The sequence below is a fragment of the Sceloporus occidentalis genome, unplaced genomic scaffold (assembly GCF_023333645.1).
Source record: "Sceloporus occidentalis isolate IW3139 unplaced genomic scaffold, rSceOcc1.0.p SCAF_6, whole genome shotgun sequence".
NCBI classification, from domain to species: Eukaryota; Metazoa; Chordata; class Lepidosauria; order Squamata; family Phrynosomatidae; genus Sceloporus; species Sceloporus occidentalis.
Window position 1 is genome coordinate 20,625,801 of NW_028316986.1, and position 27,110 is coordinate 20,652,910.

Below are 27,110 nucleotides of genomic sequence, written 5' to 3' on the forward strand. Positions count from 1 at the left end.
AAGCTTGAGTTGGGGAATCTAATAAAAAACAAATCAAATGCTTCAAGTCTGAAAGCTATTTACTCCTGACTTAAAACACTTAACTATGGCTATTATCCAAGACTAGGAGTTTTAGCCAGTTGGCGGAATGATCAGTTAATTTTGCCATTAAACAATTCTGACTACTAACAGTTGGCTGGAGGTAATTTCAAGACTGATGAAGGTAAGCATACTGAAACTTAAACTGAGACAAGATTGGGGTATTGTGGATGAGAAAACTGATCAGACTGAATGAAGATCTGTGATCTAAATGTGGGATCTATTTATTGAATGTTCCATTCCATTTCTCCCCATTATCTGACACAAGAGTGGATAAGGAAGGGATTGGCTGTTCTTGCCAGAGATGGGCACAAAACTACACCCTCTTTCCTCCACTTTGCTGCTTCCTTATAGGGAAGTTTTAGAGAGAAATGTTTCAGCTTTTGCCAATACACAACCTTCCAAAACCAGATTAATAATGAATCTTCAGGAGAATTTGGTTTCTGAACCAGTCTATTTGTAAGAAATCCTGCTTTGGACATCCCTTGAATCTGTCCATATCAGTCTTATTCCTTTTGGTATCCATATCTGGTGTATACTTTCACTTGCAACAAATAGCTAGCCAATGTTAATATCACTCCACTAATTGGTTCCACTGTCTGTCTGATTTTACTATTTAAAAATTCATTAAAAATACAGTCGACCCTTGTTATACGCTTGGGTTTGGTTCCTAGATTCCCCCATGGATAACAAAATCAGTGTATGCTCAAGTCCTATTAAATATAATGACATAGCAAAATGGTGTCCCTTAAAAAGAAAATGGAAAATCAAGTTTTGATATTTGAAATTTATACTTTTTTGGGAACATTTTCAAACCATGGATGCTTGAATCTGTGTATAAAAAATCTGTGTATAAGAAGGGCCGACTGTACAACCAAAATCATCCTTCTTTAACATAAGCCAACAATATTCAGTCTCAGTTTTGGGGCATCAGAAAACAATTTCCACCTTCTTCTTTGCGAGGGCTTTGGAGACACTTCAAGAATACTATCATACCCTCCCCTAGCCTTTTATTTTCTTCAGGCTAAGCATATCTAGTTCTTGAGCCCTTTCTAATTTGTCTATATTCTGTATATAAAGTGTGGTGTGCAGAACTAGACACAGATGTAATATGAAATGATGATAATGGCTGAGAAGGGAAAGAAGGAAGGTACACTGGAGAGGAACAAAGAGATCAGAACCATTACACCTGTACTGGAATTCTGCTATGTTTTATATAATAAGACTTTGGGAAGAAACACAGATTTTCCAACAATCATCTGCTATATAAAAAGTAACTATCCTTATAGTTCAAGCAGTTCAATCTTTCAGTCAATAGAAAATCCTGTTAATAAAGCATCAGATATTTGATTTATATGCATGATAAGTATTTATGTAAACTACAAAAGCATGGGGAAAATGCCTATAATTACTGCAACATACCTCAGCTAAATCTTCAAAACAGCTTCCTACTAAAGGATGGGGACTGCCTTCATCTGTCATTTCTACTGTGTCTTCAATATGGCCCAACAGTTTCAAACTAAGCTCATGAATATCTGATATGCGACTGAATATATTTTCAACATCCTGCAAAAATGAATGGATTGATAATTAATAAATGTAGGTGGGATTTAAGATCAACACAAAATTATAATAATTACTGCTAGTCAGAATATATTACAGAAGATTAAAGTTTGCATACTTCATGAAGAGTCTAGGAAATAATACTGAAGCATCACATAAAATAAACTTTAATTGTCAGTGTTCATAGAATCATAGCGTCGGAAGAGACCACAAGGGCCATCCAGTCCAACCCCCTGCCATGCAGGAAATCTCAATCAAAGCATCCTCGACAGATGGCCATCCAGCCTCTGTTTAAAGACCTCTAAGGAAGGAGACTCCACTACACTCCGAGGGAGTGTGTTCCACTGTTGAACAGCCCTTACTGTCAGGATGTTCCTCCTAATGTTGAGGTGGAATCTCTTTTCCTGGAGCTTGCATCCATTGCTCCATGTCTTAGTCTCTGCAGAAGCAGAAAACAAGCTTGCTCCCTCCTCAATATGATATCCCTTCAAATATTTAAACAGGGCTATCATATCACCTCTTAACCTTCTCTTCTCCAGGCTAAACATCCCCAGCTCCCTAATGCGTTCCTCATAGGGCATGGCCTCCAGAGCCTTCACCATTTTAGTTGCTCTCCTTTGGACACACTCCAGTTTCTCAATGTCCTTTTTGAATTGAGGTGCCCAGAACTGGACACAGTATTCCAGGTGGGGTCTGACCAGAGCAGAGGAGAGTGGGACTATTACTTCCCGTGATCTAGACACTATACTTCTATTGATGCAGCCTAAATTCGCATTGGCCTTTTTAGCTGCCGCGTCGCACTGTTGACTCATGTTCAACTTGTGGTCTACTTGGACTCCCAGATCCCTTTCACACGTAGTTTCATTCAGCCAGGTGCCCCCCATCCTATATCTGTGCATTTTATTTTTCTGCCCTAAGTGCAGTATCTTACATTTCTCAGTGTTGAAATTCATTTTTTAGCTATGGCCCAGCTTTCTAATCTATTCTGGTAATTTTGAATCTTGATACTGTTCTCTGGGGTATTAGCTACTCCTCCTAATTTGGTGTCCTCTGCAAATTTGATGAGTATGCCCCCAATTCTGTCATTCAAGTCATTGATAAAGATGTTGAGTACCACTGGCCCCAGGACAGAGCCCTGTGGGACCCTAATGGTCACTTCTCTCCAGGATGAAAAGGAGCCATTGCTGAGCACCCTTTGGCTTCAGCCAAACAACCAATTATAAATCCATGTGACAGTTGCCTTGTCTAGCCCTCATTTTACAAGCTTGTTTGCAAGAATGTCAAGGGAAACCTTGTCAAAGGCCTTATTGAAATCAAGATATACTATATCCACAGCATTCTCTTCATCTACCAAGGTGGTAATTTTATCAACGAAAGAGATCAGATTTGTCTGGCATGACTTCTTTCTCTGAAACCCATGTTGACTTTTTGTGATTATGGCATTGCCTTCTAGATGTTCACAGACTCTCTGTTTAATGATCTGCTCTAGAATCTTTCCTGGTTTTGATGTCAGACTAACTGGACGATAATTGTTGGGATCATCTTTTTTTGTAGATGGGGACAACGTTTGCCCTCCTCCAGTCTTCTGGGACTTCTCCTGTTCTCCAGGAGTTTTCAAAGATTATTGCCAATGGCTCAGATATTACATTTGCCAATTCTTTTAATACCCTTGGATGTAGTTCATCTGGTCCTGGAGACTTGCCTTCAAGTTTGTTTCCAACTTACAATGACCCTTAAGTGACCCTATCACAGGTTATCTGAGGCTGAGAGTGTGTGACTTGCCCAAGGTCTCACAGTGGTTTTCTATGGCCCAGCTGGGATTTGAAGCCTGGTCTCCAGAGCTGTAGCTCAGACCACTACAGCATGCAACATTTACAGTTGCCTCTCCATTTGCGTGCACTTTAGATCTGCAATCCTCACTTACTCACGAGGAGCAAAGGAGAGGGTTAAAATGGGGCATCCCCCCATTCACACCTATGGGGCATGAATATCTGGGAGTTTTTGTTTTCGCTTGGGGGGGTCCGGAACAGACCCCCCCCCCCATAAAAATAGAGGGTTGACTGTATTCACTATTTGACTAAAGAACTGCCACCCACCCTGGGTGCAAGCTTCCTATAAGGTGTGTTTTCTTCTTGAGCCCCTGGCCCTTTCTTTGTCAAGCCACTGGTGAAATATTTACTCCAGCAGTAGGAAACAGACATCTCACAGAAAAATGAATTACTTTTCAACTCAGTAATGATTTCTACTGCACTAGCATATATTTTCACATTCAGATGCTTTCCAAAACTGATTATTACTAACTACAGCTTTTGCTACAATGTTTAATAACTAAGTTCCCAGGCATTGCATAATTGTCGCTTGCTATTTGATGTTCTTTTGATGCCTGTTTTATCGAACCATTTCCTGTATTGCTATGAACTTTATATGTATTAGCCTACTAGCCCCACCACCTTTCCCTTCTCCTTTTATGTCATGTCTTTTTAGATTGTAAGCCTGAGGGCAGGGAACTGTCTAATTAAAAAGATTGTATGTACAGTGCTGTGTAAATTTACAGCGCTTTATAAATAAAGGTTAATAATAATAATAATAATAATAATAATAATAATAATAATAAGTAGAAAATACTCTGCTCTGTACTGATAGCTTGTGAGACAGAGGTAACACTTCACAAAGTAGATTCTCTGTATGTCAAGAGTTTTGTCTTTTCATTGATATACCATATTTACCTCACAATACCAGAATACAGGCGTATCTCAGTTAACAAAGCCTCTAAGAAAGAAGCTTCTTTTTACAAAATCTTTTAATGCTTGCCCAGCCCCCCCTTCTTCCTTGTCCTCTGTCTACCTAGGGTTTTTTTAATAGCAATATCAGCATTTGAAAGGATTGTAAAAGAAGGCTGGAGAAACACAAACCTCCAGTGTTGGGCTGCAGAAGCATTTTTATAGTAACCAATGCAATAAGACTTGAGTAAAAAAATATCGAGATTCTACTCTAGCTGATACTAAGGTAATCATGTGTGTCTCCTTACAACAGTCAAGATAAATAGCAGCTACCTTTCAAATCTATTATTGTACATGCATATGTTTGGCTACCAAAACAGAAATTATTAGAAAAGTGGACACTGATGAAAGAAAAATATCATCCCTGAATGCCATTTGGAAGAATCCTTGAACTGGTCTTTAGATGATTCCAACTGTTTTTGTTTACTCATGTAATGCTTACCTGACCTGGGTGTTTAATTTCATGTGTGTATCTTTATGGTTCTGAATAGTCTGCTAAACCTATTCAAGCTGCTCCTTTTTTGTGATATAGGAACCTATCCCTATTCTTTCCATGTTATTTCTGCGTCTTGTACAAAATTTTCTGTTAGAGAAGTAATTCCCAAGAATATATCTGCTTTATTAACTGAGGTATATGTGTATTTTGACTGTATGAATGGCCACGTAGATACTAAATTATGAAAAGCTACACATTTTAGGTAAACATTAGAAAATCCAGAATAATCAAATTTTTATTTTGTTTACTTTTAGCTCAGCAATACTGACATTAGTTAATTTTAAAATACTTTGTTATCAGTATTCATATGCTTTGAAACAGAAGAAACCTAGACAATATTTGCTTAATGCAATTGCTTAGATACAAATATGTATTTTAATATTGTTATAGTTGTGGATCCTTATATTATCAACTGGGCATAAAGTGTCCTCAAATGACCCCATTCAGCTAGCAAGGCCTTTAACTCTCAGCAGATCTGTTCAGCTTGTAAATTGGTGTCAAAAATACAATGATGCAACTACAATAAAATATACAAGGTCACAAAAAGTGGACTGGAAGAAAATTTACACTTCCTTTCAGTGGAAAGATGTTGCCTGCCAAGGTAATTGTGCAATGATAGCAGGGGCTCCCTCCTTGCTGGAACAAAGAAAAAGGATAATATTTAGATGATGGCTCCAAGTTTCCTACAAACTTTACTGCCTGTAAATGAGAGTCATTGGGAGAGGGCTTAAGCCTTACTTAAAGCTTAAGCGTACTTAAGGCACAGAGAGGCTGACAAACTCATTGGCCATTTTTGGATGTTGTAACAAGCTGGAATTGAAAACAGTTTTGTGTGCTGGGGCATGCTGGCCAATCACTCCAAAGAAACCATGAACTTTGTTTCCAAGTATAAGGAAAGTGTAAAATACTTACATGACCTGAAAACAGCTTTTGATTGGTAATAAAAGGTTCTCTGAACACTTTTATTATGAGATTTAGCTCCCTTATGTATTGTCGAACTTCTGCCATGAATGATTTCACAATATCATAGTATGTTTGTTCTCCTGAAGTGGAGGGTTCTTCATCAGATAATGTCAGTGTGCTAATATCTTCTACATCCTGATGGAACATATCCATTAACACCTGTGGAAGAAAGAGAATTAATTTTGGGATCATAGAACCAAAGTTAAACAGGCACTGGAGAAAAAAATTGGAACAGGATTATCCTTGAAATTAGCTTATTATGGCATGGATAATGAAAAACAAAGCTTCTGGAAAACTAGCAGTTACATGCCCCAAATTGGGTTGTTGGATCCAACCACAGAGCCAGTAGAAATATCTAGGATTGTATCAAGAAAGGGGACAGGAAAATCAGAAAATCTTGCATCTTCTACAGAGCACAGTAAAAATCCATGTATAATTTTGCTGAACAATCAGAGATTCGCTCTAAGTATTACCGTATATAGCCGACTATAAGTCAACCTCATGTATAAGTCAAGGGAAGGATTTGGGGCCAAAATTATGAATTTTGCAGTGACCCATGGATAAGTCAAGGATAAAACTTCAAGGCTCCTCCAGTGTGTGTATGTGTGCAGCTCTAATTGAAGTTTTTTGTCTTAGGGTTTCAACTTTGGTCTCAGCCTTCATCCTCCAAACAGCAGCAGCTGGTGGCTGGAGAGTGACTGTTTGTTTAACAGCAATTAATCAACCAGGATTCTTTCTGCCTGACTCAAGGGAAAAAGAAACTGTCTCCCAACTGCATGGAGAAATCTGAAAGAGCTGCTATCCCATTATCATACTGACCGGTAAATAAGTCAACCTGAAATTTTGGGATCAATTTTTGGGCATAAATTTTTAGACTTATAGAAGAGTATATATGGTAAATTGTGAGAAGGGAGTTGCATAGGATATATTAGCAGTTTACAGACCGCCCTTTAGGGGCGGCCTGTTTCCGCCCCTTTCCCCGCCAGATCGGAGCTCAGCTGCCTCTGAGGCCCCGATCCGCCACTTTCCACAGCCTGGAAAGGGGTGTCCTTGGGGCTTCATGCCCCAAGGACACCCGACAGCGGCGGGGATGAAGAGGATTTACTCACAGAAATTGGTTAAACAATCAATGTTAGAGACCCCTTCTCCCTTCCTCGAACCTACTACAGCAACAGTTCTCAACCTGGGGGTCGAACAGTCCTTTCACAGGGGTCGCCTAAGACCATCGGAAAACACATATTATGATGCAGCAACAAAAATAATTTTATGGCTGGGTGTCACCACAACATGAGGAACTGTATTAAAAAGGTCGCGGAATTAGGAAGGTTGAGAACCACTGTAGTAGAGGGTAAAGAGAGCCTCGGAAACAGGCTTAAGAAATGGTGCAGAGGGTCCCTGTACAAGTCAACCCCCTCCTTCCATTCACAAAAATCTCCACTAAGCTAAAGCCCCTTCTGCTTCTAATTGTAGAAGGTATTTAATAAATGCAGTGAAATATATAGTAAATGAAAATATAAATTCTACCCACCTTATCAGCACACATTGCCACTTTGATGTCTTGTTTCGTAATTTCATCATGTCTTATATTTCTTACATAGTTCCCAACCAACTTTAAGATATCTGCTGAAATGTATTCTAATACTGCTACTATGTAAAGAGATACTTGGTGGTCAACTTTATAACCGAGAACTTCCTGAAAATAAAAGATAATTCAGTAACTTTAAGCTAAACAGATACATACCTAAGAAATGTGTATTTCTAAATATATTTTACACAAACCCATTTAATCAGGTGTCAAATAATAAACTCATTTACTAGATAGCATGTGACAGGACTGGGAGTAGCACTGAGTTAAAGCAGCAGAAACATCAGATTTTTAATTACACAACATAATTTCACTATATTTCTTGATAGTTAAGTTGCATAAACTATTTATTGTTGTTGTTGTTGTTGTTGTTGTGTGCCTTCAAGTTATTTCTGACTTACGGCAACCTTAAGGCCATTATAATAGGGTTTTCTGAAACTAAGAGTGTGGTGACTTGCGCATGGTCACCCAGTAGGTTTCCAGGGCTGAGCGGGGAATCAAACCCTGATCTGCAGCATTGTAGCCTGGAAAATTCTGCTGCAGCAATCCGTGGAATGTTAGATTTAGCCCCAAGGTGCTTGCTTGCACTCAAGAATGTATGTATTTTTCACTTCTAAGTAAAGCTGGTCACTAAAAATAGATGCATAAGAACCTGAAATATTTTTCTAGGCCTAGCTTGTGTTGTAGAACAGCTCTTACTAGCTAGACTCTGAGTCGGAAAATTTACTTATTACAATGAGCATCCCTCCTGTTACAAATATTATACATCTTCTCCTGAGATTAAAAAAAAAAAGATCCTTGCAGTCATACTGGAGGCCACATATTTTGCCTGGTCACCAAAAAGCTAAAATTTGACCAATATAGTTGGAATCAGTGCTAGTTAGGATGACAGGCTGCTTGGATGAGGTCTCAACTGATGTGAAGATTTGAAGATAAAATTCAGACAGAGCTTAAGAAATCAGTTTCTTTATAAAAGTTGAACAAGTATTGAAGAACAAGCATCACTAATTCTGCACCATCTTATATGCTACATTAATAATACTTACTTTTAATAATGGGTGAATCTTTTCTACTGGAAGAAATAATGGGTTTCTTCGCTTCTTCTTTTCAATTGCAGACTGAGCATCGGCTATCGCCCACTTATCAATAGGATGGGGAAAACTCTTTTGCACACGGTCCTTTTAACACAAAAATCAGGAACTACAGCTAAGTATGCATCCAATAAATAAATAAATAAAATTCATCTGACATATGCTAAGTAATTGAAAAGAGTTTTATTTTATTCACTACCCTCATAAAGAACAGTGAGTTCCAAGGTAGCTAAGAGAATACAGTAAGATCAATCAACATAAAATCAATAATAAAAGAATAAAAATGAGAAAGATAAAACTATTCAATCGCAAGCTAAATTTTTACTAGAATCAACAATCAAATCCCATGCTAATAAACATGTTTTCATCTGGCATCTCAAAAAACATAAACAAACAAGCAAAAAGCATACACTGGCAAAGGCAAATATCTCTGAGGAAGGCATTCCAGAGTGTGGAGGCCACCACAGAAAGTATTTCCTTCATAATATCATAGCTGTTTTCTTATCAAACGCCTTCATCCAGTAATGCTCAGGCAAACTAATAAGGGAGGAGGTGCTCCTTAAGGTACTTGGGTCAAATGCCATGGATGGTTTTAAAGCAGATATGGGCAAAATACAGCCCTGGAACCCTATGGAGCCATCTGCCCCTTCTGTTCTTGCAGCCTTGGCTCCTCTTTCTGATCAATAAAATTTTCTTCCTGGTAAACTTCCAGGAATGACATTGAATCTTTTAAATAGGTTGCAACATCCCTTTGTTATTTAATATTTTAAAATATCTGTTTTTCCCTAGATCAATTTAATAATAATAATAATAATAATAATAATAAATTTTATTTATATACCGCTTTTCCACAGAGCAAAGTGGTTAACAAAATACAGAACAAAACAGGAGAAATATATTAACGAATATTCACTAATAAGTCAGCCCTTTACCTTAACTGAATACAATAAGTTAAAACAACCCACATTAACAATAAATAAATTTCTACACCTCCGATCTATCACACAACTGTATAACTACCTAATGCAACACTAACAAGCCAAGATTTAACATGAAAACAATTGAAACAATCAAAGAGTCTACTAATTACATTCCTATCGTTTCCAGACACTCAAGCTCTAACTAACAGTAGCAAATCCAGGGCTGAGTGGGGGAGGGGCGCACACCCCTCCTCCCTCGCGCAGGTGTCAACTCAGTTCCAGAGACTGGAACGCGGGCCAAAGTCCAAGGCAGGAGCAAAGGGGTCCGTCAAGCCAGCTTTATATATGCGCCGCTCTCACCGGCACACACCTCGCCTCCCTCGCGCAGGGTTTCAAATCACTTCTTACTTTGTTTTTCGGGTATTTTTGGAAGTCTACATGAGTTGTCCACTGAGACGTTAAGTACAGACCGACCTGGGCCAAAATTAGGGCTGGGGAGCTCTGAGCTTCCACATGCTCTGTGCTTTCCTGGCATCATTTTGGGTGCGCGCGCATTTAGACAGGGCACGTGCCGATGATGTGCATTGTGCGCTGCCTCCAAACTGCGCAGCACACAAGAGACATCACCGCTTCACTCCAGGGCGCTAACGGAGCCTTGGTAGCAGAATAAAAAGGAGCTGCATTTTGTGGCTCCTTTTTGGAACGCATAATTGCGGCATCGTGCGGTTGCCACAGCAACAATGCAGGGGATAAAGAGGCGGCCTCTGTCTGCCACCTCCCCCCCGTCTGTCCAACCCCTAAGTTGTCCAAGCCGGCTTTCAAGCAAGCACTATAGCTTGAATTAGGCACAGAAGAGAACATGCAGCCTCCAAAGCATCTAGTGATAATGCTGCGACCAACAGGCATCTTAGTTGTGCACCAGATATTACCACCATGTAATTGCCCAGACCCAGGAACTGCCTGTCTACAGATCTTCTGAAGAATTTAACTTCAGTCTATTAGCAGAATTCATTATTAAATTACATAAAATAGAAGAGCAAACAACAGAGTCTATATATATTTGCATGTAGCTGGTATACATCACATACCCTAAAAACTAAAAATACCATCAATTTATTTGTATACCATTTTCCCACAATAAACGTGTTGTGCATAAAGTGGCTTGCAACACAAAGATTAGGATAATATAGATGGCAAAAGTATATTAACATTTACAAATAAATAGCATGAATCTAACATAATACCAGTAATTCAATGAAACAGTACATAACTTCTTAGTACTATATCAACAATAAAAACATCAACATCACATAGGTGATTACAAAATTAACTAAAAACTCTTTTTCTACCTCTACATCCTGGAAGCTTCTAGGCTGGGCTTGGCATAGCATGTTTAGCAACTGTAGAATTAACTCCTCAACATATTGCAAAGCATCTTCAGTAGATGACAATTTAGGATGGACTTGCATCTGAACCTGTATTCAACATAAAATAATTAAATTTACATTTTCTACTCCAGAAGCATCTTAGAATATTGAACATTTATAAAGCAATGGGGGGGGGTGTTCTCAGTAGGATTGTTACAAGGTAAGGCATGTGAGTCAGTAGTGTGTCCTAGGGCAGTGCAATGACAGGCAAGAAAACACCCATCAGTCCCTACAATGATCCAGGGACCAATCCAGATGAGTACCTAAGGCAGAATAGCACAGGCTAAGCCCGTGCTATCCTGGCCTGTCCGCTCAGCCTCTTGGTCAAAATGTGCTCTATTCTTTTCAGTATGTCTGTGTGTGTAGGGATCAAAATACAATGATCTGCTGGGCGCAGAAGCAACTGTCACCTATCTTTTGTCCTGGCTGGATTTAAGATGCATCTGCCGTTCTGCTCTTAGAATCGCTTTATTGGTAGCTGCACTATACCCTTGATTAGCTAATTCCTTAAGCTGAAGCATACAGATGTTTTGGGAATGAGTAATACTAGCTTGAAATTTGGGGCCACACATTTACACATACACAAAGCTTTCAACAGGTCAGTGCTGAAAATGTTTTGCTTAAGAAATTGCTTGATTTTTAATGAAACTCGGCTGCACTTAAGTAGGCACTCCCGCAAAATGACAAATTGGTTACTTTTTGTTATCGGCATGCAGTGTTCCTTGAACAGAGACCCAGAGACCATGATGTATCATGTCAGATGTGCCATTAGGATAAAAGATGCATTTAGTATCTTGGAGTGTAGTGGAGTCTCCTTCCTTAGGTCTTCAAACAGAGGCTGGATGGCCATCTGTCAGGGATGCTTTGATTGTGATTTCCTGCATGGCAGGGGTTGGACTGGATGGCCCTTGTGGTCTCTTCCAACTGTACGATTCTATGGCGCGTTACAGACCGCCCAGAAGGGGTGGTCTGCCGCCGCCGCCATTTGCAGCGCGGAGGAGCCCCAGTGTCCAAACCGCTAGGCTCCTCCGCGCTGCAAATAAGAAGCGCCAAAATGGCGCTTCTCTTTGTGGCGCAGATATGATGCTGCGAGGCGCCAATGGTGCACTCGCAGTGTCATATGTGCCACGCGACGTGTGGACACAGTGCGTCCGCTATGTAAAGATGGCGGCCCCCGTGTGGAATGGGAGCCACCATTTTGTACAGACGCGGTCCGTATTAGGGTTAGGGGCGTCTGGAAGTGACGCCCCTTTCTAACCCTAATATGGACCCAGTCTGTACTATAGGCCCATCTGTAATGGGCCTATGATTCTATGATTCTAGTAACACAGCCCCAGATGGTGAAATTAATCTTTGCCAGATGACCTAAAAAAGTACCTTGACAGGCTACTTTCTTGAAGCAGTTTTTCCCTACAATGAAGCAACTTCCTTCCCAGGCAACAGAAACCCCATCATTTAGAAATGGATAAAATTAGAATTAAAATAAATCCTTCCTTTACTAGACCCACAAGTAAGGCCAATAAATACAAGAAGTGACATGCATACAGTGGCCCCTTGGTATCCACTGGGTATTGGCCCAGGGCCTCTCACAGATACAAAAATCTATTGACATTCAAATCCCATTATAAACAATGCATAATGAAACGGCATCACATATATAAAATGGCAAAGTCCAGTTTGCTTTTTGGATATTTTTGTTTGTGAATATTTTCAAGCTGTGGTTAGGTTAGCTAAATCTGTGGGTGCATCATCTGTGCATACAGAGGGCCAACTCTCCATGATATTCAGTGGCTGTGTAAGTGTAGCTAATGTGCACCTAAGTCCTACTTTGGATGGGGTCCTCTCCTCCAATCCGCTTCTTGTATCTATTCTGGGAAAACATCTGTATGCTGGAGAACAGGAATGACATTAACTGCACCTGCAGTACAGTGCAGAAATAATGCAGTTTGATAACACTTTATCTGCCATGGTTCAATGCTATGATTTCTGAGATTTTTAGTTTGTTGTGGCACCACAACTCTCTGACAGAGAAAACTGAATATCTCAAAGAATCATAGAGTTGGAAGGCACCACAAGGGCCATCCAGCCAAACCTCCTATCATGCAGGCATTCACAATCTAAGCATTCCCAACAGATGGCCATTGAGCCTCTGTTTAAAAATCTCCAGAGAAGGAGACTCCACCACACTCCAAGGCAGCATATTCTACTGTCCAACAGCTCTTGCAATTAGGAAGTTTCCCCTAAGGTTTAGGTAGAATGTCTTTTCCTAAAGTCTCACAAAACTACAAAACACAGAATTCCACAGCACTGAGCCATGGCAGCTAAACTGGTGTCAGACTGCATTCTTTCTGCAGTGCAGATGCAGCCACAGAAATATGTAGGATTTATTGAGGTCAGTGGGACTCAAGTTAAAATGCTGTAAATCAAACTAACATCATTTTTTCTCCACCTTCTCTTCCTCCTCCTCCATATCAGTCCAGTCCATGCAAAGACCTCCCAAACCATCTGGATGTTTACCTCCATCTTTATTAGAAGAGAAAATGGTTGAGAGATTGTAAAGACTCGATCTTTTTTCTAGATTAATTTATTTTTTCCATTTCGAATGGGAAATTGTGGAAGAATCTGTGTGTGTGTGTGTGTGTGTGTATACACGCATGCGTGCACGCACAAATGTACACACACACGTGTGCGCGCACACACACGGGGCTTGAGTCTCACTTATCTGAAACGCTTGGGACCAGACGTGATTTGGATATCGGATTTTTTGGGATATTGGAGTAAAATAAGATTATGTTGGAGATGGGACCCAAGTCTAAAAATGAAATTCATTTATGTTTTGTATACACCTTGTATATAGCCTAAAAGTAATTTTATATACAACATTTTAAATAATTTTGCACACGAAACAAAGTTTGTATAAATTCAACCATCAGAAAGCAAAAGTATCACTATTTCAGTCACTCATTAAAAGTTATGAGCTACACGCTAACCTTTTCAGCCCTCTCTTTCTATGGTTCAGCACTGTTTTCAGTCATATTAACTGTTCTTAACCCTGATTACTTTAAACAATTAAGCTTCAGTAACTGTAGTTTCCAACTGACTGTGTTAAAACTAACCCTAATTAAGATTAACCACTTCTTACTGGTTTGGATTGGCAGGAAAGTGTAGTTAATAGAAAAGAGAAGCACAAGATTCCAAACTTTTTGCAGTTGTGTGTCATTACATTTTCTGTTCTTATTGCCTTTTATTTTGTTCTTAGCTCCTGAACTTAATTTATACATCATAAATGCATATACACAGGCTTTACACAGTACAGTTGGCCTTCCACATTCGCTGGGGTTAGGGGTACAGGATACTAGTGAAAGTAGAAAAATCTCAAATTAAAAACAATTTTTTTTTTAAACCTGAGTGAACACCTCTCTAGGAATCTCTAGGTTGCCCACTGCAACTCCATGGTCAACATCAGCCAGAACCTGTCCACAGTATCATGCTGAAGGACCTAAAAATGCCTAGAGAAGTGTTTTCTCTAGGAATCTCTAGGTCCTCCAGTGTGACTCTATGGTCAACATCCAGCAGAGTCACACTGGATGATATAGAGATTCCTAAGGAGAAGACATCCATTAAATCAGCAAACAATCAAATCTGCAAAAGTCAAAGCTGCAAATGTGTAGGGCCAACTGTGTATCTGTGTATGTTGCTCTGAGTTGTGCAAAACAATAAAAGTACCCAGCCACTAAGATGTCACAGCACTTTTAAAAATGGGTTAAGACACTGAGGCAGAAGACTGCCAAGTAACACTATACTCTAAACAAATTCCCCAACTCCGCACACCCCTTCTTCCTCTTAGTATGAAATGATGTGTCTGCTCTTTTCATTGAGAATAAATTTAACAACTGAGTGAGACACAGCCTCTTTTTAAATGTCTTTCCTAATTTGACATACAGCAGCTTCAGATTCCCCCTATGACTGTCCCATGGGGGGTGGGCGGGAGCAGGACAGGAAAGCTTGCTTTCAACATGCCAAAAATGTATACATAGTGAGTTGGAGTCAGACTGAGACTCATTCCATGTGTCAGTGTGGATTATGGTAAAGCACACTATGGGCCTGAGCAGACAGGTCAGGAAAACATGGGGTGAGCCTGTGCTTTCCTGGCCCCGATATTCACCTGAGTTGGTCCCTAGGTTGGCGGGAGGCCAGGAAGGTGTTCATACATCCATCCCTGTGCTGATCTGGGACCCGAGGCTAGCGCACACTCCTGAACTGCCACACTGTCACTTTGACTGAGAAGCCTCCCAGTCACCGCATATAACATGGAAACAGGTTACCTGCTTGCACCCATGTGTTCAGGGGCCCGGTTTCCGTGTCAGATACAGTGATTGGGGGGCTTCTCAGTTGGAGCAACAGCCGGCAAGGCAAGGAGTATGGGGGGGGGGGGGGCTGTCTGAACAGCCTGCTTTTGTCATGGAATTTTCTAGAAACTACCAAGACCAGGGTTAACTATCCTGAGGTAGTCAGGCCAGATCCATGTCTGGACAGGTAGGATCCTGGCCAGGGTTTTTTGGCCTACATTGTTTTATCTAGACAATACAAGGTCAGGGCAATCCCAGGCCTCTGGTCCATGTGGACAATCCCTTTCAAGGCTTTATAAAATCAATTGATTCCAAATTGTTGCAGCCAGGTTGCTGACTGCAGAACATATAACCTCTTTACTGAAACAACTCCACTGGCTACCAATTTGTTTTTGGGCAGAATTCAAAGTGTTTTAACTCGATATGCCTATACAGCTTGGGTCCAGACTATGTGAAAAATCCCTGTCTCCCCAAGAGGATGTGGTGGCTTAGTGGTTAAGACACCAGTTCTGATGATCACAAGATTGGAAGGTTGGCAGTTTGAGGCCCAAGTGCTGCATGATGGGGTGAACTGTTATCACTAGTCCCAGCTTCTGTCCACCCCGGCAGTTCAAAAGCATGCAAATGTAAGTAGATTGACAGGTACCACTATGGGAAGGTAACAGCATTTGGTGCAGTTATGCTGGCCCCATGACTACCAGAGCAGCCCTTGGACAACACTGGCTCTTTAGCTTAGAAATGGAGATGAGCACCACCCCCTACAGACTAGACATTCATGTCAAGGGACTACCTTTATGGGACTGTCTGTAAGATCTATGGGGGAAGATTTCTTCTTAGTCACTACCATCCTAGGCACGTCTGATGAGAACATAAGAAAGAGTCTTCTTGGTGGCTGCTCCTAAACTGTGGAATTCCTCCCCTCAGGACGTCTAGCTGGCTCCGTCTCTGCTGTCTTTCCACCAGCAGATAAAGACATTTATACTTAAAAAGCCATTTTGTTTTTAGTATGCTACAGAAGATACAGCTTTTCATGCAGGATGTGTGTAGCGTCATTCATTCCATTCTGTTTTAATGTTTTTAATGCTGTTTTTAACTTGTGTTTTAACATCAAATTTAGTCTGTGTTTTAACTTTTGTATGAAGTACTTTATAAATTGTCGAAGCCACTTTATTCCCCATCGCCCTGTCCAGATGTGAGAGCTGGATAGTGAAGAAAGCTGAATGAAAGAAAATCAACTCGTTTAAGATGTGGTTCTGGAGAAGAATGCTGAGGATACAGGGGACAGCCAAGAAGCAAACAAGTGTTCATGGACAGATCAAGCCAGAACTCCCCCTAGGAATCAAGAATGACTAAACTGAGGATGTCATACTTTGGCCACATTACGAGAAGGCACAATTCATTAAAAAAAAGGCAATGATGCTAGGAAAGATAGAACACAGTAGAAAGAGAGGTAAACAACATGCCAGATGGTTAGATCCAATCAGGGAGGCCATGGGCTGAAACTGCAGGACCTGAGCAGAGCTGTTGAGGACAGGGAGAACCAGAGATGTCTCATCCACAGGGCTGCCACGAGCCAAGGATGACTCAAAAGCAGTTAACAACAACAAATTTTATAAATTGTACTGTGATATTTTGGATGCTGAATCCCATCTTGAATCCCATGACAGGAGAAAGGCAAGATATAAATTAAATAAATAAGCAAATGGATTGACTGGTGGAAGTAGATTTCCAATCCCCTTCCTCCCCAGACCAGTACTTCCACCTCCCCATCCAATTATTATAGATGGGTGGGTGACTTTACTAATGGTGTAAACTATGAAATAGGAAGGAGGGATCCATGAAAACTGGTCAGAGAAACCATGCATGAGCAGACCCCTTCTGTCCATAGAAAATAATTCCTAGTACAATAATTAGTTATTATTTTTGGTATGGTTAATTGTGTTCAAGCCAAACTAAACCCATGGCGATCCTACGTATGAGAGACTCCAAGTCACCCTATCCTCAACTGCCCTGCTCAGCTCCTGCAGACTCATGGTTGTGGCTTCTCTGATTGAGTCTATGTATCTGGAATACAGTCATCCTCTTTTCCTATTCCCCACTACTTTGTTGTTGTTGTATGCCTTGCAGCCATTTCTGACTTATGGCAATCCTAAGGTGACCATATCATAGGGTTTTCTTGGCAAGTTTCTTCAGGGTGTGTGCCATTGCCATCCTCTTTCTCTGAGGCTATGAGAATGTGACTTGCCTAAGGTTAACCAGTGAGTTTACATGGCCGAGCTGGGATTCAAACCCTGGTCTCCAAAGTCATGCTGAAACCATTACATCAGGCTGGTTTGTCCTCCACTCTATCAAGCATTACAGTCTTTTGTCATGAGACATTTCTTCTGATGGTGTGAAATAAAATATGATAAACTTAGTTTAGTCATCTTTGCTTCCAGTTAGGGCCTGATCTGCTCTAGGATCCATCCACTGGTCTTGTTAGCAGTCCACAGTATTCTCAGAACTCTTCTCCAGCACCACCTCTCAAATGAGTTGATTCCCCCCCCCCATCAGCTTTCATCACTGTCCAGCTTTCACAACCATACAGAAAAATGAGAAATATGATGGCATGGACAAACCTAATTTTGGTATATCTTTACACTTGAGGATCTTCCTTCATAGAGCTGCCCTTCCGAGGCCTAGTCTTCTTCAGATTTCTTGACTGCAGGCTCCACTCTGATGAATGAGCCCAAGTATGGAAAATCGTGGACTATTTCAATCTCTTTATTGTCCATTTTAAAATTATGTAGGTTGTCTGTAGGATAATAAAATTGAGGCTGCCATACATTGGCCACATCGGGAGGAAAAATGACTAATTAAAAAGACAATAATGCTGGGAAAGGTAGAGGGTAGTGGAAAGAAAGGAAGGTCACATTCCAGATGGATGGACTCAATCATGGAGGCCATTTGCCTGAATCTGCAGGTCCTAAGCAGATCCCGCAAACTTAGTGGAGGATAGGAGGGCCTGGAGATGTCTCATCTGCAGGGTTACCAAGAATCAGGGTAGTTTCAAGGACAGTTAACAACAACCACCGTGGTCATAATTTTTGTGTTTTTTTTATGTTCAGCTGTAAACATACTGTTTACAGTATTATACCCAGCTCTAAATTGTTAGTGAAGAAATAAAATATAAATACCTTAGAACTGATAAACATTAATAATTAAATATTCACCCAAGTTTTTTTAAACTGCCTAGTTATATGCTACATACTCACTTCACAGCTTGTTGGCATAGATAGGTTAAATTTCTCACATCCTACAGAACAGTTATTTAAAACAAATCATTACATGATAAACTTCTTGTCAAAGCTCACTTCCAATGCAACATTTCTAAGGCAAGTACACTCCATCTCTAAAACATTGCCAGCCTCATGCATTAAAATGGGCCATGTGCAGATAAAAAATAAACTATTTTAAATGGTTTAAAAGCTTGTGTGCTGCCCTAAGATTCTTGGATATTGAGTAAAATATAAATATTTTAATAACATCACCTTCTTTCTCATCATGCAAGAAAGGGAAGTGTTATGTGCATTAACATCAAGGTCCATTTAAACTGGATATCAAAACCAATCACAACAAACAAATCAAGAGAAAATACAATCCACAGTCCAATAAATCTTACATAAATAACATGAAACTCACAGTGCCTTTTAATTTTGTTCCACTTTCGGTAGTGGAAAAATAAATAGCTTAAAACATATTTTTATTACAAGTTAACTCAGTGAAACTGGCCACCTCTGTAATTACTCACAAGAAACTAGTTCCTTGGGAAAAAATGTGCAAGCGCACCTCTGTTTGATCCTTCTTTCGATACAACTCTATTCAAACTGTTCCAGTACAAGATGCCCTCACAATTTCCCCATCCCAAATAGGGAATTCCCAGCCATATATGTATGTTTCTCTGGGAAACAAATGAAATTGGAAAATAACTTAACCTCTACAATGCTTTCTCCATCCTTCTGTCATCTCTAGGCTGTTGGTGATAATAGTAGTGAGATTTATTTAGCCTGGGCCGCCACAGATGAATACATGCATGTTGATAATTAAAAAACAAATTTCGTGGATGACCAAATACTCAGGACTAAACACAACACATCTGATAGCTATTTGCAGGCTTACATGCCAGAAGAAACATTTATCAGGGATTGTTAGCCACCTCATGTGAATGTCTACATTAACCAAATGCCTGACATCCACCTACCCACAGTAAAGTACACTAACATCTTTGAAAATAACTGAAATAAAGAAGCTGGTAGCATAAGTTTTCATAAACTTGAGCCTCTTTCTTCAGATGCATACAAATACTCATGCGACCAGGCTACCAGATTCTTTCTTTCAGTTACAGTTGAAACAGACAGCTTGGAAAGGGTGGATTGGAACCATTCCAGAGCTGGTCGTTCCAGTGCTGCAGCAACCACACGCCATGGAGCTGGCCCAAATAGGAGCGGAAAAGATCAGCTTCTATTTGGGCTGGTAAAACCCCGGAGAACCTTCAAGCTCTTCCAGCAGTGTGGGGCATGTAAACACCGCGCCTCCAGAGCGTCTTTAAGCCAGCCACGTCTGGTCGGCCAGAGAGGCTTCGGAACGTCTTGGAGATGTAAACGCCATGCCCTCAAGCTGCTGTTTTGGCCCTCAGTCTCCAAGGTGCGACACGATCCCTTGGCACTGTGGACTGTATATTGTTGTACTTTGCCGTCTGGCCAACATGGCTCCACCTGAATAAATGTATTCATAGTACACATGTTCCCTAATGTACGGACAAATACTATGGCCTTTACCCATGTTGTTACACTTCATAGCACCCCCTGCAATCGGAAAAATGCAAATATTGGAGCCCCATTATTGTTAATGGCCGTGCATGTGGCACCGCATGTGCACCATTTTATCCCTCCTGGCTTCCCATCCACGGAAATTCAAAACCGCAAAGGGGTAATTAGTGAATCCGGAGGGACGACTGTTTCAATCTTTAAAATTATGTAGATTGTCTGTAGGATGATCAAACTGAGGCTGTTGTACTTTGATCACATCACGAAAAGCCACTCACTGGAAAAGACAACCATGTTAGGAAAGGTGGAGGGACGTAGAAAGAGAGGAAGACTGCATGTCAGATTAGGAAGTTACAGCTATGAATTTGCAGGCCCTAAGCAGAATAGTGGAGGATAGGGGTCTTGGAGTTGTCTCATCCACATTATTCTAGTACTACAGCTTGACATTTAAAGAAGTGATGTAGTGTTTAACAGAGGATACAAGATTTAAAGTTGGTATGATAGAGATAATTCCTTTCATGGACTTCCATTTAGTACAGTGGGCCCTTGGTATCCGCTGGGGTATGGTTTCAGGACCCTCTGTGGATAACCAAATCTGTGGATGCTAAAGTCCCAGTGGTAGAGTAAGATGGTGTCCCTTAGATAAAACAGCAAAATGAATGTTTGCTTTTTGGAATTTATACTTTCAAAAATTATTTTCAAACTGTGGATGCATAAATCCATGGATAAAAAAAATCTGCGGATAGAGGGCTAATTGTATTTTAGCAACAGTCAAGTACTGTTACAGTAAGCACTGTTTGTCAGTTAAGTTAATTTTGCATAATAATGTTTGCTACTTTCTGTATATGAGTATATAATTGTTAGTTACTTTCATGTTAGAATCATAGAGTTAGAAGAGACCACAAGGGCCATCCAGTCCAACCCCTGCCATGCAGGAAATCTCAATCAAAGCATCTCCGACAGATGGCCATCCAGCCTCTGCTTAAAAGACCTCCAAGGAGGGAGACTCCACTACACTCCAAGGGAGTGTGTTCCACTGTTGAACAGCCCTTACTGTCAGGAAGTTCCTCCTAATGTTGAGTTGGAATCTCTTTTCCTGGAGCTTGCAGTCATATGTAGTCATACTGGATCAGCTCCAATCTGTGAGTACTGATGACGTGGACAAGCTGCTTGGTAAGGTGAGGAAGACAACTTGCCCTCTTGACCCTTGCCCATCATGGCTGGCCGTCCAGGGGGGGATGCATTGATGAGATTCCTCACGGATATCATCGGTGCATCCTTCAGGGAAGGACATGTTCCATCTTGTTTAAAGGAAGCGGCGGTTAGGCCACTCCTGAAAAAACCTTCCCTAGACCCCCTGGATATGAGGAATTATAGGCCAGTGTCATTGCTGCCATTTTTGAGCAAGGTGATCGAGAGGGCGGTTGCCCTTCAGCTCCAAGCTGTCTTGGATGAAACCGATTATCTAGACCCATTTCAAACTGGCTTTAGGACAGGCTTTGGGGTTGAGACTGCCATGGTTGCCTTGACCGACGATCTGCGTTTGAGCATTGACAGGGGGAGTGTGACCCTGTTGGTGCTCTTAGACCTCTCAGCGGCTTTTGATACTATAGATCACGGCATCCTCTTGGACCGCCTGAGGGGGTTAGGTATCGGGGGCACTGCTTTGCAGTGGTTCCGGTCCTTCCTCTCGGGCAGGTCTCAGAGGGTGCTACTCGGGGACTGTAGCTCCAGTAAGAGGTACCTCACTTGTGGGGTTCCTCAGGGGGCTATTTTGTCCCCGATGTTATTTAACATCTATATGAAGCCGCTGGGTGAGATAATACGGAGTTATGGTGCTGGGTGTTATCAGTACGCTGATGACACCCAAATCTATTTCTCCGTATCTCGTTCGTCGGCCTCGAATTCCGATGGCATCTCTTCTCTCAATGAATGTCTTCAGGCGGTAATGGGCTGGATGAGGAAAAACAGATTGAAACTGAATCCAGACAAGACGGAGGTGCTCATGGTAGCGGCCCCGAAACCAAGAATTGGGTTGCAACCTCCAGTCCTGGATGGGGTCACACTCTCCTCCAGCGACTGTGTTCGCAGTCTGGGGGTGCTCCTTGACTCGTCGCTCCTGATGACAAATCAGGTAAATGCGACGGTCAGGAGTGCCTGTTATCAGCTTCGGCTGATACGCCAGCTGCGCCCTTTTCTGGAAGTAAGGGATCTCGAGACGGTTGTGCACGTGCTGGTAACCTCACGCCTTGACTTCTGTAATGCACTCTACATGGGGCTACCCCTGTGCTTGACTCGGAAATTATAGCTGGTTCAAAATATGGCAGCCAGGCTTGTTTCAGGAACATCTAGGAGGGACCACATTACTCCGGTTTTGAGGTCTCTCCACTGGCTGCCTATAAGCTTCCGGGCCCAGTACAAGGTGTTGGTTATCACCTTTAAAGCCCTAAATGGCTTGGGTCCAAGCTATCTCAGGGACCGCCTCCTCCCGCACAATCCTCCCCGCGCTCTCCGGTCCTCTGGGAGGAACTTACTGCAGCCTTTAAAATCTAGGCTTGCGGCGACCTCCCAGAGGGCGTTCTCTGCTGTCGCCCCCAAACTCTGGAACGACCTGCCGAATGAGATCCGCCAGATAACATCATTAGACAGCTTTAAAAAGGCGGTCAAGACGGATCTCTTCCGGCAGGCCTTTCCAGACTAACCATCCCGGCCCAGGTTCCCTGATTCCCTCATTCCTCCCGTGGCCCCATCTTAGTGATGGTTGAGGATCAACAGAGGGATATCAGGGTTTTAGTTTTTAACTGTTGTTTTTATGAATTGATATTGTGTTTTTAATATGTTAGACTGTTTAATATTGTCTTAAGGGGGGGAGGGATAAAGTGTTTTTAATTGTCATATTTTATATTTCACTGTTGTTAACTGCCCGGATTGGTTTGCCAGGGGGCGGTATACAAATAAATATTATTTATTATTATTATTATTATTATTATTGCTCTGGGTCCTATTCTCTGGAGCAGCAGAAAACAAGCTTGCTCCCTCCTCAATATGACATCCCTTCAAGTATTTAAACAGGGCTATCATATCACCTCTTAACCTTCTCTTCTCCAGGCTAAACATCCCCAGCTCCCTGAGTCATTCCTCATAGGGCATGGTTTCCAGACCCTTCACCATTTTAGTCGCCTTCCTTTGGACACACTCCAGTTTCTCAATGTCCTTTTTGAATTGTGGTGCCCAGAACTGGACACAGTATTCCAGGTGGGGCCTGACCAAAGCAGAATAGAGTGGCACTATTACTTCCCTTGATCTAGACACTATACTTCTAATGATGCAGCCTAAAATTGCATTGGCCTTTTTAGCTGCCGCATCGCACTGTTGACTTGTGTTCAACTTGTGGTCTACTTGGACTCCCAGATCCCTTTCTCACATAGTCTCATTTAGGTGTTATCCTTTGATTAGTGCACTTTCAGTTCATTATATTATTTGTGGTTATTCTCTATGTTCTCCAGTTATCTTTTGTTCAGTTTTTTACATTACATTTGGTACCTATATAATTTCCCCCTAGTTTGTTAGTTCATCCACAAGGAAACTTTAGCTAGTTCAAAACATGATAGCCATATTGGTTACTGGGACACTGAAGTTAGTGGGACATCAAGGAGTGACCCCACTAACCTCATTTAACCAATATTAAAATCGCTCCACTGGCTGCCAATTCATTTCTGGACAAGGTACAAAATGTTGGTTATTATCTTTAAAGCTCTACATGGTTTGAGTCCAGGTTACCTACAGGATCACCTGCTCCCATACACTCAGGTCTTCTGGCATACCTTTACTCCATTCAGCCAGGGCTAGCTTGGCAACTGTCAGCCAAAGGACTTTTTCTTCCACCTTGAATCTCTGCTCTGGGAGGAAGGCAGGATATAAATACCGTATATACGCAACTACAAGTCAACCTCATGTTTAAATCGAGAGCAGGTTTGGGGACCAAAATTATGGATTTTGATATGACCCATGGATAAGTCGAGGATAAAACTTAGGAACATGTAGCAAAGATTGAATCTAAAGGGTGAAGTAAAGGAAAAAAATGCCAAAGAATTTACAAAACTCCAGCAGGCATAACTGTTTATGCTCAGCCTAAAGGCTGGCTGGATGAGAGAGCAGAGGAGAGGAGGGTCAGTGCTTCCAGGATTGATGACACTCTTGCCTTTCGTCAGGGCATGGTTCATATAGGGTTAAAGTACAGTACTTACACTGACCTGTGGATACGTTGACTCAGTTTTTGGGGGTCAATTTTTGATTAAAATTTCTAGACTTATACATGAGTATATACAGTAAACATAATAATAACAACAACAACAACAACAACAACTCTTCAGCTGCCCCTAGGCTGTGGAATGAGCTGCTGGAAGAGATTCAACAGTTGGATATGTGGTCTAAATTTAAAAGAACATTAAAGACCAGTCTCTTCCAGCAGGCTTATTCAGATTATTTTTAAATTGTGAATTTTATTTAAAGAATTAATTTTAAATGTGGATTGTTTTAATATTTGTAATATCTTATTTGTCCTTTGAAACTGATGTGTGTTTTAACTGATTTGTTTTAGGTGGTATTTGCTTGTTAACTGTTGTTTTTCTCCGCCTCGAAGAGAGAGGTGGGTAAGGAATGAACGTTACTGTTGTTGTTTTGTGCTGCTTCAGAGAATAGGACCCAAAGCAATGGACCTAGAAGCTACAGGAAAAGAGATTCCACCTCAACATCAGGAGGAACTAATTGACAGTGAGGGCTGTTCGACAGTGGAACACACTCCTTCCTCGGAGAGTAGTGGAGTCTCCTTCTTTGGAGGTCTTTAAGCAGAGGCTGGATGGCCATCTGTCGGGGATGCTTTGACCGAGAGTTCCTGCATGGCAGAATGGGGTTAGACTGGATGGTCCTTGGGGTCCCTTCTAACTCTTCTATGATGATGCTTATGAAGGTCTCTATGTGCCATGGGCAGCTAACAACAATACTGCCCTCCACCCCACCAGGGTGAGACCAGATGTACAAACCACTAAGGAGGACAAGGCACCCTACAATGCAGGCGTTTGAGAAAAATGTAGGCCCTTACCAAATAAAGGATAAAAGCGCTAATATAAATGCAAATTCATGCTGCTTAGTACTGCTCAAAATGGAGGAAAGTTGAGAATTCTTCCTGGCCAAGTTGAAATGTAGGGCATGTCCTAGAAAAGGAGGACACCTGGTCTCCCTGAATGTGCTTGTTAGCGATGCTTAAAACGGAGGATGTTTCGGGAGCAGAAGACTGAAAGGGGGAAAGAGGCCTGTGTCTGGGCAGCCTGACTGTGCTTCCCTCCTGGAAAGGCATAGCGGGCCAAAAGCAAAAGCTACAGACCAGGAAAGAACAGCACTTCAGAGAGAGGCGAGTGGCTGCCTCTCAGTCCTGCTCAAAACGGCTGGAGAAGGAGGACGCCGGGCGCCCTGAGTCTCCCTCCCCCGCAGCTCAAGGAAAGAGACCGCCTGAGCTGCCTTGGCTCAACGCAGGGAACTGTGGTGCTTGTGACCGCCAGCGCTGAGCCCGGGCAGCTAAAGCGCTCTGCGTCTGCAGTGCCTTCTGGAGGGAGGCCTCCCTCTCCCTCTCCCTCACCTTCTTCAAGGCGGGCACCAGGAGGCCCCTCCACTTGGGCGCGTTCTCCTCGCTGAAGAAGTCGTACTGCAGCGGCGGCGCCTGCATCCTGGCGGCTCCCTCCCGGGCCCTCGGCGGCGGCGGCGGAGAAGCGGCGGCGGGCGTCACTGCTGGGGCCGGCGTCGCCTTCGTCGCGGGCGTCGCGCTCGGCGCTGTCCCTGGGGCCGGAGGGGAGGCGGCTGTGGCGGGCGACACCCGGAACCGGAGGAGGGCAGCGACTGGAGGGGGAGCCGCCGAGGCGGGCGGCAGCGTTGGCAAGGCCCAGCGTCGCGGGGGGGCGGCGGCGGCGGCAACATCCCTCCCTCGGTCGCTCCTCGCCGCCGCCGCCGCCCGGCCCGGCCTCGCCTCCTCACTCAGCGCCGGGGCCTGCCTGGGAGGAGAAGCCGCGGCGCCCGCGCATCCTGACGGGGCTGAGGGCAAAGATAGGGGCGCCGAGTGACGGCGGCTGAAGGAAGGGCCGCGTCGCGAGCGCGGCTTCACACTCTCTCTGGGCTTCTTCCTTCCCCCTTGCCCTGACGGTTATAACCGCCGGCGCCTGCGCAGTGGGCGCAAACGTCGAGAGAGCATGCGCAATGGGCTCAAAAAAAAAGGCCGGGGAGCATGCGCAGTCGGATCAAAACTGAGGGAGCATGCGCAGTGGCGTCGCTCTCCTTTTCCCCTCCCTTCTACCTTCCTTAGCCCCCTTTTCCTTTGGAAGTCCTCTCGCCCCGCCTTCCTTGGCTCCTCCCTCCCACTTCCGCTCCTGACCGGAAATTAACAGAAATTAAACCCCACCTACCCCCCTTTTTCCCCTTTCTTTTTCCTCCTCCTCCCCTCAGTCCAGGACTACTAATCGAAAGCCGAAGCGGTGACTCTTTCCACAGATGATTTTCTTTCCTTTCTCCTCCTCCACTCAGTTCAGGATTGCTAATGGATAACCGAAGCGGTGATCCTTTCCACATATAGTTTTCACTACAACTCCCACAATTCCTGGCCATTGGCCCAACTGTTTGGGGCTTCTGGGAGTTAAAGTCCAAAAAACCCAAAACCGTACAGTGGTCCGCAAACTATGGTCTCCAAGGGATTTTGGACTTCATCTCCCAGAATGCCGGACTATTGACCAATGTGGCTGAGGCTGCTGGGAGATGAGGTCCAAAAAAATCTCCTAAAGGGCACAGTTTGGGGATCCCTTAAGTCCCAATATATAGAGAGGCCTTGTAGCACCTTTGACACTAACTGAAAGAAAGAGGTTGGCAGCATGAGCTTTCCTAGGCTTCAGTCTACTTCCTCAGATGCATTCGGGTTTTGAGGACCTCTCCCTGGGTTTTTATTATTGGAAACAAGGCGAGGCAGAGAAGGCAAGAGGAGGAAGGAAACCTTGCTATAGCGCCCCCTGTGGC

The 27,110-nt window shown here is 42.6% G+C and overlaps 1 protein-coding gene across 5 annotated transcripts in view; it reads right to left on the reverse strand.

Moving 5' to 3' along the window:
- Positions 1 to 26,260, reverse strand: part of SOS1 (SOS Ras/Rac guanine nucleotide exchange factor 1) — an 81,277-nt gene extending 55,017 nt beyond the window's left edge. For 4 of the 5 annotated variants that reach the window (XR_016281665.1, XR_016281666.1, XR_016281667.1 and 1 more), the window contains exons 1-6: positions 13,337 to 13,437; positions 10,826 to 10,951; positions 8,512 to 8,643; positions 7,409 to 7,573; positions 5,830 to 6,039; positions 1,501 to 1,644 (exon numbers count right to left, since the gene is read on the reverse strand). Coding sequence is in view for 2 of the 5 variants with exons in the window: in XM_089529014.1 (XP_089385140.1) it covers positions 1,501 to 1,644; positions 5,830 to 6,039; positions 7,409 to 7,573; positions 8,512 to 8,643; positions 10,826 to 10,951; positions 13,337 to 13,426 (867 nt within the window). In the remaining 3 variants the exon portion in view is untranslated. Of the gene's footprint in view, positions 1 to 1,500; positions 1,645 to 5,829; positions 6,040 to 7,408; positions 7,574 to 8,511; positions 8,644 to 10,825; positions 10,952 to 13,336; positions 13,438 to 25,692 lie in introns of those variants that run through there. The other variant, XM_089529015.1, reaches the window with a different exon arrangement.
- Between the last annotated feature and the right edge of the window lie 850 nt (positions 26,261 to 27,110).